This window comes from Salmo trutta, chromosome 15 (genome assembly GCF_901001165.1).
Source record: "Salmo trutta chromosome 15, fSalTru1.1, whole genome shotgun sequence".
In the NCBI taxonomy this organism is placed as follows: Eukaryota; Metazoa; Chordata; class Actinopteri; order Salmoniformes; family Salmonidae; genus Salmo; species Salmo trutta.
This window is the reverse complement of record NC_042971.1, coordinates 46,811,021-46,825,227: the sequence shown is the minus strand read 5'-3', so window position 1 is coordinate 46,825,227 and position 14,207 is coordinate 46,811,021. Positions and strand designations below refer to the sequence as shown.

The 14,207-nt window shown below is 47.1% G+C and overlaps 1 protein-coding gene across 2 annotated transcripts in view; it reads left to right on the top strand.

Moving 5' to 3' along the window:
• The first annotated feature begins 1,028 nt into the window (after nucleotides 1–1,028).
• Nucleotides 1,029–14,207, top strand: part of LOC115149167 (calcium-binding protein 1) — a 34,949-nt gene continuing 21,770 nt past the window's right edge. The window contains exon 1 of one of the 2 annotated variants that reach the window (XM_029691760.1): nucleotides 1,029–2,349. In XM_029691760.1, coding sequence (XP_029547620.1) covers nucleotides 1,657–2,349 — 693 coding nt within the window. In that variant the 5' untranslated portion in view covers nucleotides 1,029–1,656. The remainder of the gene's footprint in view (nucleotides 2,350–14,207) is intronic. The other variant, XM_029691761.1, reaches the window with a different exon arrangement.

Here is a 14,207-nt window from a genome sequence, read left to right as displayed (position 1 = left end):
TATGACAGAATGTAAAAATGAGGTGAAATCAAACGTTTTATTTGACCAAATTGGTGGAACAACCCAAATATGTATGGTCAAGAATGTATAGTGAATTCCATTATTTATTATTATAATAATTTTTTTTACAATTTCCATTGAGACAAATACATTTCACACACTCAAATGAGTAAATGGTGCTCTTCAAAATACCCTTTACATTTTAAGTGCCCTTTATAAAGGCTTTGCAAAAGTTGTAAAAACAGTTTGCTTCTAGAGCATTTTTTGTTATTGGTATTAAACAGTAATAACTAATTGATTGAATTATAACAGACATATAACTCAATTATTTAGCAAGCACAAACAATCACACAATTACAACCAATGATACATCCCTTACAAACCCTTTATAAAAGGTGAAGTGCTAAGTAATTGTACATGTGATTTGACCATTATAAATGTATGGAGATGGGGTTGAAAGGTGAAGGTACAATGTTACATAAGCTCCACTTTCAGCTTGAGAGCATCTGTTTACCCTAGAGAGAGTTATGGTTAGGGAGGATGGAGGGAGGGAGGGAGGGAGAACACTGGGGGAGAGAGAGAGGCCAGAGAAAGACAAGAGGCCACTTGAGAAAGAGCCAACTGTCATCCGGGGTGGTAATAGCCTATTTAGACATTGTGGAGGAAAATAAATATATATAGATTTTTTATTTGATGCCATTGAGCAATAGGGTTTCACCAGATATATATTTAGAAAATGTTTAGAGTAGACTATAGGATGGATGGAAAGTTGGGAGATGGTTAGATAGGTCTGGGGATGGGGAGTTTGGTCTGAATTCCATGCAGGCTGTTGCTTTTTACTCTGGTAGAATGGCGATTCCTAATGGTCCTCGTAGAGTTACTAGACAGAAGATGAGAGGAAAAGATTCAAACCGTTCATTCCCTGCAATATGATTCATTGATGAAATGGAGAATATCATGCTGATACTAATGTACTTAACTTTGACATGAATATAGGAATATTTGTCCAAGAGATGCAGTTCTAGTTAGGTATTTTAATCAATAACTGAACAAAAAAACTTTGATTGACAATTGTTCTGGCAAGGCAGTGAAGTAAAAACAATTTCGTACCCCTCTCACCTATTATCTTGCTTCACATCATGTGATGCTCAACCTCACGACCCCCCGGGTCGAGATGAATGTGTAAAGCAATGACTAATTATAATGATATACGGCTCTTTTACGGTTCATTATAATCTGTGGTGACGCGGGACCTAACGAACTTTGCGCGAGGACAGTGTACGGTACGCCGCATAGCAGGCAACTATAAAATCCCCCTCCAAAGCCACCCAAATTCACTGATGCGTTCTGCGCGTGTATAGAAGCGACTGATTCGTCACTTCGTATGACACGTAGCCTCGCATCTATACAATAGAGCGAGCAGGTGGCATTCAGAACTTTCTCATTTCACAGTGGGTGGGTGTTCCTAGTTTGCACTGTAGCCTAGGCTGTAGAGACGCGCGAATAGGCTACTGAGAGGAGATCCAATAGACTGCCCTGACTACACAGTATACCGGCTAAATGCCCAGCACCTGCAACTGTCTTCACACGACCTTCAGTCTTGTCCTGTTATCTGCACACAGTAATACATTAAGATAAAAATAACGGCACACGGCAATGAGCTCCTCTCTTCCCAAGAGCGAATCTACTACCTCTCTGTTGAGATCTTCAGCGGTACCGGTGAGTCGCAGATCCGCACATCATTCTGAGCATCATGGGTCGCGCAGCCACCGCAGTCATCATCATCAACCCGACGGAGGTAGCAGTGTACCTGACGAGCCGTGTTGGAGCGATGAGTGCGAGGCAAGCGCGCGCAGACCGCTTTGTCAACCGAGGCATGCTGGTGGCAGGACAGACAGGAATGGAGGTGATAAACGGGGAAATTCCCACCACTTCCAACAACACAGCAACCACTACGATGACGGCTACAGACAGGAAGAAATGAGAGAGCGGATGGATCGCAGTGGGAAAGACCGCAGTAAGTCGTCCAGACACCTCCACCCACACCACCACCATCACAACACCTCCAAATGTGACCTGCCGCCTGCGCATCACCACGGGAACCCACGTCCGAACCGGAGGTCCTCGCCAACTCCATCCTTTACAAAACAATCCGACGATACTGCGTACTTTTTTGAATCAAAGGACAGAATAAATGCTGGGTCGTCCACGAGTATAAAGTCTGACCCACCGGCATCGTCCACGCCAGTGCCCGGTCCCCTTACCAGCCGCACCGCCAAAAGACTCAGCACAGCTCCACCTGAACATGACTCCAATCTGCATCCGATAGTGAAATCAGTCTTCGGGCAGGTAGGTAAATCCGTGTGTAGACAGCACTACAACACATTGATTAGCCTGCCTACTCTCGAACAAACATTCAAAGTCAGCTCAAGGATTCAACAAGTAGACTGGGGATTATTAGTCACAATAGGCAATTCATTTATGTGCATTTGCCAAAAAACGCCGCGCGACCTAAACGCCATTTCATTTCAAGGGTCAATTTGAATTATAATTTCTAAATGCAAAAAGATTCAACTTAATTTACACAATTGACCACTTCATGCATTTTGGCATTAACGGCTCTATTATGCACGAATAAACGCGTAGGTGTTTTGTTGTGTAACACCATTAAATAGTAATTCATAACACAGAAATGAAGGATGAACCTTTCGTTCAGAGCAGGTAGTTGCAATAGCTATAGGATGCATGACAACAGAAGGCTGGGATTCTGGATTTCTCCAACTGCACAGTGCACTAACATTTCCCAAAGATGTTTCCTAAAATATTCCAATGTATTTGAAACAAGACCGTTGGATAGATATGAGTAGTAGCCTATAGGTCAGATTATATAGCTTAGACAGCTCAAGCATGACAAAATGAGAATGCTTCACAGTGTCAGGTTGGTATGGTAGGGTCAAAGGTGAGGGACAGGTAGAGCAGGAACCCAAGCCAAATGTGACTTGACACCCATTCACCCCAGCTGACCATATCAAAAATGTAGATACCTTTGAGTCCAAATTTCACTTATCTGTGTATCTGGTAATTAGTTTGATGGAGGGGGTGGCAGCCTGTCATGTGTGGTGATATGAATAAGGATACTCTCATCATGTCTGTCACCTGAGCAATGGCAGGTGGATCAACTTTCCAATCCTGTGGAAATTGTAGCTGTGCTGAACACACACACACACACACACACACACACACACACACACACACACACACACACACACACACACACACACACACACACACACACACACACACAGCTATTTGTGGTAAGTCACACTCACATCAAGTTTTTTTTTAAGTGATCATTTGAGTAAGGAAAAGGTATCATCTTTGCCAGACTTTGGGGCCGTACACCAGAAGATGGAGAGGTGATTGTGGATGGCAAAAGAAGGGTGCTTCTCCATCTCTTCATTCCTGCATCCCATCTCCTCTACCCTCTACTAATACAAAGGTCCTCCTCAAAGTCCTCATCAAATTACCCCGTTCCTATAGTGCCTCTGTTGCTCTCCATCAGTAGGCTAGCCGTTGTTTTCTTCCTGTGGCGCTGAGCTATTAGTTTCAGTGCTAAGGGAGATAGGAAGCTCAGAAGGAGACAACACGTTTCCCATGTGTTAATGTGTGCCAGAAATAACTTCACTCAAACCAGGCCAGAGCTTCAATCAGTCACAGGAGTTCTAGGCAGCAAACCCCAATCTATGCAGCACTGCTGTGCTCTATAGTGCCTACAGTATCTCAATCTGCTCCACAGTGAGACACGATGCAGTAGCCCTCTATCACTCTATCCAGTCATTGTGCTTTGAAATGGGAATATTGAAGGACCTTTAATGACAATATCTGTCTATTTCTCGCTCACTTGGCTGTGCAATTGCTTAGCTGGAGGAGTTTTTGAGCAGAAAAAGTATGCAAGGGGACTGTGTCACTTGATGCTAGTTACTGTCAGAAAGCTCTGACTATTTCAGTACTATCAGATCTATAACTGGATATGCAGTGTTTGTGTCCAATTACGTAATAGCAAAGTTTCAATTCAACTGAGTTATGTGGTGGTGTCTAGATATTGCAAGATGTTCTGTTTGTCTGATACAAAGATGTGTGTGTGTGTGTGTACTTGCCTGTGTGTGCACATAGGTGCATGTGTGTGTTTGGATCTTTGGTTGTGATAATCTATTAGGTGACATTTACATGTCATATCATATCTACCTTATCCTATCTATCATATCATATCTATCTTATCCTATCTATCTTATCATATATTTTTATTGGCCCTGGCACAAGTATACTTTGAATAAATGTTTTGATATGGAGTGAGAATGTACCCACTGACATTCTATATTTCATATTTTTCTTATGTAACACCAAGGTCTCCCTACAGAACTCATTCTCTGCCAGTGGAAGCTAAATATAACACTCCCAAGACCTGATTATGAGAGAGTGGAGGAGAACAGTGTGGTAGTAAAAATATTCAAATCCTTTGGCTAACGCGCTACCTGACAAAGCCAGTTTGAAAATTGGTGACTAAAGCAGGGATTCCTGCATAAGAAAACATATTATCTCAAGCATCCATATAAATAGCATGCTTTTGTAGCAGGGTAATATTTGATATGTACCTTACATGCGACCTGTAATAAGACTATGCAATTAATGGACAAAGTCTATTAAAACTATATCTGACTCCATAAAGATAATTAAAATTGTAACGATGTACGCTGAAAGTCGGGAAGCAAGTTCAGGTAGTGAATACATTTAATAAATAAAAGAACAAAACAAGGAAACACGAACAGCGCACCGACATAAAACAGGAACAATGAGGACTAGGGAAGAAACTAAAGGAAGTGACATATAAAGGGCAGGAAATCAAGGAGGTGATGGAGTCTAGGTGAGTGCCATTATGCGCCTAACACTGGTGACAGGTGTGCGCCCTAACGAGCAGCCTGGTGATCTAGAGGCCGTAGAGGGAGCACACGTGAGGAAAATATGCAAGCAAGCATTAGGCGTTTAGCTGAGTAAGATCAAGGAATGGTCATGAGAAGTGATGGCAAAATGCAAGTATTATTTAATAACTTTCTAAATTAAACGGGTTCACATACAAGGCATAACGCTTAAGTTACAAGGCAATACTGACATTATTAACAAAACATAATTCTAGGCATATAGGTCCAAAGGTTAAGTTACAAGACAAAGCATGAACAAAGAGATGCCTACAAGGCCAGAGGCTGTCACGAATTCTACTGAAGTTGATGCCCCTCCTTGTTTGGGTGGTGTTCGGCGATCGATGTCACCGGCCTTCTAGCCACCATTGATCAGTTTTTCATTTTCCATTGGTTTTGTCTGGTCTCTTTACACACCTGTTTCATATCCCAGTAATTATATGTTGTGTATTTAACCCTCTGCTTCCCCTCATTTCTCTGTCGGTGATTGTTTGTTTGTTATGTACGTGTTGTTTCTGTATCGATGGGTTATTGTTTTACCCGGATTCTTTTTCTACGTTGGTTTTGGAAATAAATATTCCATTTTTAAACCACTCTGTTTTCTCCTGCGCCTGACTTCCCGGCCACCTACATACACGGACTATGACAGAATCACCAACCAATTTTTTTGAAGTCAGCAGGAGAAGAGATCCCGGACAGGGAGGTGGAGGAGCGCATCCAGAAGAATGCAGAGAGACTATTACATGTATGCGCTGCTATGGATCGCGCTGTTCAGCTGATGAACCGCTTAGAGAGACGGGAGATTCAGCCAGCACCTCCACCAGCCCAACAGGGGTCGATCCAAAACACCCCTTGTCAACCTGAACCGGGTGGTATCCGTCTAGCCATGCCTCGGGGTTACGACGGAAGTACTGCCAACTGCCGGGGTTTCCTGCTTCAATTAGAACTTTCTCTGGCCACGGTCCACCCAGTCCCATCAGACCGAGAGAACATTTTCGCCCTCGTCTCGTGCCTCACCGGGAGAGCCCTGGAATGGGCCAGCGCTAGGAGATACGGCGTTGGACCGATATGAGGAGTTCATCCGCCGTTTCCGGGCAGTCTTCGAACACCCACCCGAGGGCAGAGCGGCGGGTGAGCGCCTCTACCATCTGAGGCAGGAGACGAGGAGCGCCCAGGATTTCGCATTGGAGTTCAGGACCCTGGCAGCCGGTGCAGGATGGAATCACGGGGCCCTGATAGATCATTATCGCTGCAGTCTGCGGGAGGACGTCCGTCGGGAGCTGGCCTGTAGAGACACCACCCTAACCTTCGACCAGCTGGTGGATCTGTCCATCCAGTTGGACAATGGGCTGGCTGCTCGTGGACGCCCAGATCAGGGTCTGGTGGTTTCATCCTCCTGCATCCCCTCTCCTATAACCATGGAGCCAGGAGAGAGGGTGCACAGGGAGACCGGAGGGAGCTCCCGCTCGCGTACCGTCAGTGACCGCAGAGGACACACTGCTGGTCGGTGCCGGGTAGGTTCTTCTGGGAATCAAGGTAACAGGCAGGGCGCTCTGGCGCCACCCCAGGTGAGTAGGCACCATTCTCATCCAGAGCCCTCTGTTGCTCATATATTTGTGTCTGTCACTTTTCCTGAATTTTCCCCTCATTCCCAGCATAAGGCACTAGTAGATTCAGGCGCGGCTGGGAACTTTATTGATCAAACGTTGGCTCATAGTTTAGGGATCCCTATTGTACCGGTGAAAGTACCTTTTCCCATTCACACCTTAGATAGTCGACCATTAGGGTCAGGGTTGATTAGGGAGGCCACGGCTCCATTGACTATGGTGACGCAGGGGGTCACAAGGAGAAAATCAGTCTTTTCCTTATCGACACTCCTGCGTATCCGGTGGTGCTGGGTCTTCCCTGGTTAACTAGTCATAACCCCACTTTTTCTTGGCCACAGAGGGCTCTTACGGGGTGGTCGCGAGAGTGCTCAGGTAGGTGTGTAGGGGTTTCCGTTGGTGCTACTACGGTGGAAAGTCCAGACCAGGTCTCCACCGTGCACATTCCCCCTGAATATGCCGATTTGGCTCTCGCCGACTCAATTACCACCTCATCGACAGGGGGATTGTGCGATAAATCTCATGGCAGACGCTGCACTTCCCAAGAGTCAAGTGTATCCCCTGTCGCAAGCGGAGACGGTGGCTATGGAGACATATGTTTCCGAATCCCTGCGTCAGGGATACATTAGGCCCTCCATCTCACCCGTCTCCTCGAGTTTCTTTTTTGTGAAGAAGAAGGATGGGGGTCTGCGACCGTGCATTGATTATCGAGGTCTTAATAAAATTACAGTGGGGTACGGTTACCCGCTACCTCTGATCGCCCCGGTGATTGAATTAATGCACGGCGCGCGCTTCTTCACAAAACTGGATCTCAGGAGTGCGTATAACCTGGTGCGTATCCGAGATGGAGACGAGTGGAAGACAGCATTTAGTACCACCTCAGGGCATTATGAGTACCTTGTCATGCCGTATGGGTTAAAAAATGCTCCATCAGTCTTCCAATCTTTTGTCAATGAGATTTTTAGGGACCTGCACGGGCAGGGTGTAGTGGTGTATATCGATGACATTCTGATTTACTCCGCTACACGCGCCGAGCATGTGTCCCTGGTGCGCAAAGTGCATGGTCGCCTGTTGGAGCATGACCTGTATGTCAAGGCTGAGAAATGCTTGTTCTTTAAACAGTCTGTCTCTTTCTTAGGATATCGCCTATCTACGTCAGGAGTGGAGATGGAGAGTGACCGTATTACAGCCGTGCGTAATTGGCCGACTCCCACCACGGTAAAGGAAGTGCAGCGATTTTTAGGGTTTGACAATTACTACCGGAGATTCATCCGGGGTTTTGGTCAGATAGCTGCTCCCATTACCTCACTGCTGAAGGGGGCAGTGGTCAGCTGGGGCGGATAGGGCGTTTAGGAAACTGAAGGCTCTGTTTACCTCGGCTCCTGTGTTGGCTCATCCGGATCCCTCTCTGCAATTCATAGTGGAGGTGGACGCATCTGAGGCTGGGATAGGAGCTGTGCTCTCTCAGCGTTCAGGTACGCCACCTAAGCTCCGCCCCTGTGCCTTCTTCTCTAAGAAGCTCAGCCTGGCGGAGCAAAACTATGATGTGGGGGACAGGGAGCTGTTGGCTGTTGTCAAGGCTCTGAAGGTGTGGAGACACTGGCTTGAGGGGGCTAAACACCCTTTTCTCATCTGGACTGTCACGTGCAGAGCCCGTTCCCCCTCAGTGTCCAGCTGGGCGTCTGTACGTGCCGTCCGCTGTCCGCGACCGATTGATCTACTGGGCTCACACGTCACCCTCCTCTGGTCATCCTGGGATTGATTGGACAATGCGCTGTCTTAGTGGGAAATACTGGTGGCCCACCTTAGCTAAGGACGTGAGGGTTTATGTTTCCTCCTGCTCAGTGTGCGCCCAGTGCAAGGCTCCTAGACACCTACCCAGGGGTAAGTTACAACCCTTACCCGTTCCACAGCGGCCGTGGTCGCACTTGTCGGGGGATTTTATAACCGATCTTCCACCATCACAAGGTAACACCACGATCCTGGTCGTTGTGGATCGCTTTTCTAAGTCCTGTCGTCTCCTCCCTTTACCCGGTCTCCCTACGGCCCTACAGACGGCGGAGGCTCTGTTTACACACGTCTTTCGGCACTACGGGGTGCCTGAGGATATAGTGTCTGATCGAGGGCCCCAGTTCACGTCAAGGGTTTGGAAGGCGTTCATGGAACGTCTGGGGGTCTCGGTTAGCCTTACCTCGGGTTTTCACCCCGAAAGTAACGAGCAGGTGGAGAGAGTTAATCAGGATGTGGGTAGGTTTCTGAGGTCTTATTGCCAGGATCGGCCGGGGGAGTGGGCGGAGTTTGTGCCCTGGGCAGAGATGGCTCAGAACTCGCTCCGCCACTCCTCCACTAACCTCACTCCGTTTCTGTGTGTGTTAGGTTATCAGCCGGTTCTGGCCCCTTGGCATCAGAGCCAGACCGAGGCTCCTGCGGTGGACCACTGGTTCCGGCGCGCGGAGGAGACCTGGGACGCAGCTCACGTCCACCTTCAGTGCGCCGTACGACGTCAAAAAGCTGGTGCAGACCGTCGCCGCAGTGAGGCCCCGGTGTTTGCACCGGGGGACAGGGTCTGGCTCTCGACCCGAAACCTGCCCCTCTGCCTGCCCTGCCGGAAGCTGAGTCCGCGGTTTGTGGGGCCGTTTAAAGTCCTGAGGAGATTTAACGAGGTATGTTATAGGTTAAAGCTTCCCCCCAATTACCGCATTAACCCCTCGTTCCATGTGTCTCTCCTCAGGCCGGTGGTGGCTGGCCCGCTCCAGGAGGCCGAGGTGCGGGAGGTTCCTCCGCCCCCTCTGGACATTGAGGGGGCCCCGTCGTACTCCGTTCGATCCATCCTGGTTTCGAGACGTCGGGCGAGGGGTCTTCAGTACCTCGTCGACTGGGAGGGGTACGGTCCGGAGGAGAGATGCTGGGTTCCGGTGGAGGACGTGTTAGATCCTTCCATGCTGAGCGAGTTCCATCGTCTCCATCAGGATCGCCCTGCGCCTCGTCCTCCGGGTCGTCCCCGAGGCCGGTGTCGACGCACTGCTGGAGCCGCGCGTCAGGGGGGGGGGTACTGTCACGACTTCGACTGAAGTTGATGCCCCTCCTTGTTCGGGTGGTGTTCGGCGATCGACGTCACCGGCCTTCTAGCCACCATTGATCAGTTTTTCATTTTCCATTAGTTTTGTCTGGTCTCTTTACACACCTGTTTCATATCCCAGTAATTATATGTTGTGTATTTAACCCTCTGCTTCCCCTCATTTCTCTGTCAGTGATTGTTTGTTTATTATGTACGTGTTGTTTCTGTATCGGTGTGCGAAAGGGTTATTGTTTTACCCGGATTCTTTTTCTACGTTGGTTTTGGAAATAAATATTCCATTTTTAAACCACTCTGTTTTCTCCTGTGCCTGACTTCCCGGCCACCTACATACACGGACTATGACAGAGGCATAGAAGCCTAGGAAACTAGAAAATATCAAGATAAGAGAGAACAGACATTCATTCCATTTATACCAGATATGACTTGTTTGTATTCAAAATCAATTGTTGTCCAATCCACAGACCACACGAAAGGTAGTAAAACTAAGATATCCAATCAGATCAAACCAGCCAAGGAGCCTCTAGGAAGGGGGTCACATCTATGTGTGATGACCTGTGGGGGTGGGCAGAGTAGGACAATTGCATACAGTGTCGTCAGAGTTTACTCTGAACAACTATAAGGAACCACAGAGATCATACATCCATATACAGTGGGGTTAAAAAGTATTTAGTCAGCCACCAATTGTGCAAGTTCTCCCACTTAAAAAGATGAGAGGCCTGTAATTTTCATCATAGGTACACTTCAACTATGACAGACAAAATGAGAAGAAAAGAAAATCCAGAAAATCACATTGTAGGATTTTTAATGAATTTATTTGCAAATTATGGTGGAAAATAAGTATTTGGTCAATAACAAAAGTTTATCTCAATACTTTGTTATATACCCTTTGTTGGCAATGACACAGGTCAAATGTTTTCTGTAAGTCTTCACAAGGTTTTCACACACTGTTGCTGGTATTTTGGCCCATTCCTCCATGCAGATCTCCTCTAGAGCAGTGATGTTTTGGGGCTGTCGCTGGGCAACACGGACTTTCAACTCTCTCCAAAGATTTTCTATGGGGTTGAGATCTGGAGACTGGCTAGGCCACTCCAGGACCTTGAAATGCTTCTTACGAAGCCACTCCTTCGTTGCCCGGGCGGTGTGTTTGGGATCATTGTCATGCTGAAAGACCCAGCCACGTTTCATCTTCAATGCCCTTGCTGATGGAAGGAGGTTTTCACTCAAAATCTCACGATAAATGGCCCCATTTATTCTTTACACGGATCAGTCGTTCTGGTCCCTTTGCAGAAAAACAGCCCCAAAGCATGATGTTTCCACCCCCATGCTTCACAGTAGGTATGGTGTTCTTTGGATGCAACTCAGCATTCTTTGTCCTCCAAACACGACGAGTTGTTTTTACCAAAAAGTTATATTTTGGTTTCATCTGACCATATGACATTCTCCCAATCCTCTTCTGGGTCATCCAAATGCTCTCTAGCAAACTTCAGACGGGCCTGGACATGCACTGGCTTAAGCAGGGGGACACGTCTGGCACTGCAGGATTTGAGTCCCTGGCGGCGTAGTGTGTTACTGATGGTAGGCTTTGTTACTTTGGTCCCAGCTCTCAGCAGGTCATTCAATAGGTCCCCCCGTGTGGTTCTGGGATTTTTGCTCACCGTTCTTGTGATCATTTTGACCCCACGGGGTGAGATCTTGCGTGGAGCCCCAGATCGAGGGAGATTCAGTGGTCTTGTATGTCTTCCATTTCCTAATAATTGCTCCCACAGTTGATTTCTTCAAACCAAGCTGCTTACCTATTGCAGATTCAGTCTTCCCAGCCTGGTGCAGGTCTACAATTTTGTTTCTGGTGTCCTTTGACAGCTCTTTGGTCTTGGCCATAGTGGAGTTTGGAGTGTGACTGTTTGAGGTTGTGGACAGGTGTCTTTTATACTGATAACAAGTTCAAACAGGTGCCATTAATACAGGTAACGGGTGGAGGACAGAGGAGCCTCTTAAAGAAGAAGTTACAGGTCTGTGAGAGCCAGAAATCTTGCTTGTTTGTAGGTGACCAAATACTTATTTTCCACCATAATTTGCAAATAAATTCATAAAAAATCCTACAATGTGATTTTCTGGATTTTTTTTCTAATTTTGTCTGTCATAGTTGACGTGTACCTATGATGAAAATTACAGGGCTCTCTCATCTTTTTAAGTGGGAGAACATGCACAATTGGTGGCTGACAAAATACTTTTTCCCTCATCACTTTCCTCATAACGCCCCCCTCCTCATCCCTTTACTCATAATGCCCCCCTCCTCATCCCTTTCCTCATAATGCCCCCCTCATCCCTTTCCTCAAAACGCCCCCTCCTCATCCCTTTACTCATAATGCCCCCTCATCCCTTTCCTCATAACGCCCCCTCCTCATCCCTTTACTCCTAACGCCCCCCTACTCATCCCTTTCCTCATAATGCCCCCCTACTCATTCCTTTCCTCAAAACGCCCCCTCCTCATCCCTTTACACATAATGCCCCACTCCTCATCCCTTTCCTCACAACGCCCCCCTACTCATCACTTTCCTCATAATGCCCCCCTCCTCATCACTTTCCTCATAATGCCCCCCTCATCCTTTTACTCTTATTTTTTTTATTTAACCTTTATTTAACCAGGTAGGCTAGTTGAGAACAAGTTCTCATTTACAACTGTGACCTGGCCAAGATAAAGCAAAGCAGTGTGACACAGACAACAACACAGAGTTACACATGGAATAAACAATAAACAAGTCAATGACACAGTAGAAAAAAAGAAAGTCTATATACAGTGTGTGCAAAAGGCATGAGGAGGTAGGCAATAAATAGGCCACAGTAGCGAAGAATTACAATTTAGCAGATTAACACTGGAGTGGTAAATGAGCAAATGATGATGTGCAAGTAGAGATACTGGTGTGCAAAAGAGCAGAAAAGTAAAATAAAAACAGTATGGGGATGAAGTAGGTAGATTGGGTGGGCTATTTACAGATGGACTATGTACAATTGCAGCGATCGGTAAGCTGCTCAGATAGCTGATGTTTAAAGTTGGTGAGAGAAATATAAGTCTCCAGCTTCAGTGATTTTTGCAATTCGTTCCATTCACTGGCAGCAGAGAACTGGAAGGAAAGGCAGCTAAATGAGGTGTTGGCTTTGGGGATGATCAGTTAGATATACCTGCTGGAACTTGTGCTACGGGTGGGTGTTGTTATCGTGACCAGTGAGCTGAGATAAGGCGGAGCTTTACCTAGCATAGACTTATAGATGACCTGGAGCCAGTGGGTCTGGCGACGAATATGTAGCGAGGGCCAGCCAACTAGAGCATGCAAGTCGCAGTGGTGGGTGGTATAAGGTGATTTGGTAACAAAACAGATGGCACTGTGATAAACTGCATCCAGTTGCTGAGTAGAGTATTGGAAGCTATTTTCTAGATGACATCGCTGAAGTCGAGGATCGGTAGGATAGTGAGTTTTACGAGGGTAAGTTTGGCGGCGTGAGTGAATGAGGCTTTGTTGCGAAATAGAAATCCGATTCTAGATTTTATTTTGGATTGGAGATGTTTAATATGAGTCTGGAAGGAGAGTTTACAGTCTAGCCAGACACCTAGGTATTTATAGTTGTCCACATATTCTAGGTCAGAACCGTCCAGGGTGGTGATGCTAGTCGGGCGGGTGAGGGCAGCGAACGGTTGAAAAGCATGCATTTGGTTTTACTAGCATTTAAGAGCAGTTGGAGGCCACGGAAGGAGTGTTGTATGGCATTGAAGCTCGTTTGGAGGTTAGTTAGCACAGTGTCCAAGGAAGGGCCAAAGTATACAGAATGGTGTTGTCTGCGTTGAGGTGGATCAGGGAATCACCTTGATGTTAACGGAGAACGACAGGGTGTTGTCCAGGGTCACGCCAAGGCTCTTAGCACTCTGGGAGGAGGACACAATGGAGTTGTCAACCGTGATGGCGAGATCATGGAACAGGCAGTCCTTCCCCGGGAGGAAGAGCAGCTCCGTCTTGCCGAGGTTCAGCTTGAGGTGGTGATCCGTAATCCACACTGATATGTCTGCCAGACATGCAGAAATGCGATTCGCCACCTGGTTATCAGAAGGGGGAAAGGAGAAGATTAATTGTGTGTCATCTGTGTAGCAATGATAGGAGAGACCATGTGAGGATATGACAGAGCCAAGTGACTTGGTGTATAGCGAGAATAGGAGAGGGCCTAGAACTGAGCCCCGGGGGACACCAGTGGTGAGAGCACGTGGTGTGGAGACGGATTCTCGCCACGCCACCTGGTAGGAGCGACCTGTCAGGTAGGACGCAATCCAAGAGTGAGCCGCGCCGGAGATGCCCAACTCGGAGAGGGTGGAGAGGAGGATCTGATGGTTCACAGTATCAAAGGCAGCAGATAGGTCTACAAGGATGAGAGCAGAGGAGAGAGAGTTAGCTTTAGCAGTGCGGAGAGCCTCCGTGACACAAAGAAGAGCAGTCTCAGTTGAATGACCAGTTTTGAAACCTGACTGATTTGGATCAAGAAGGTCATTCTGAGAGAGATAGCAAG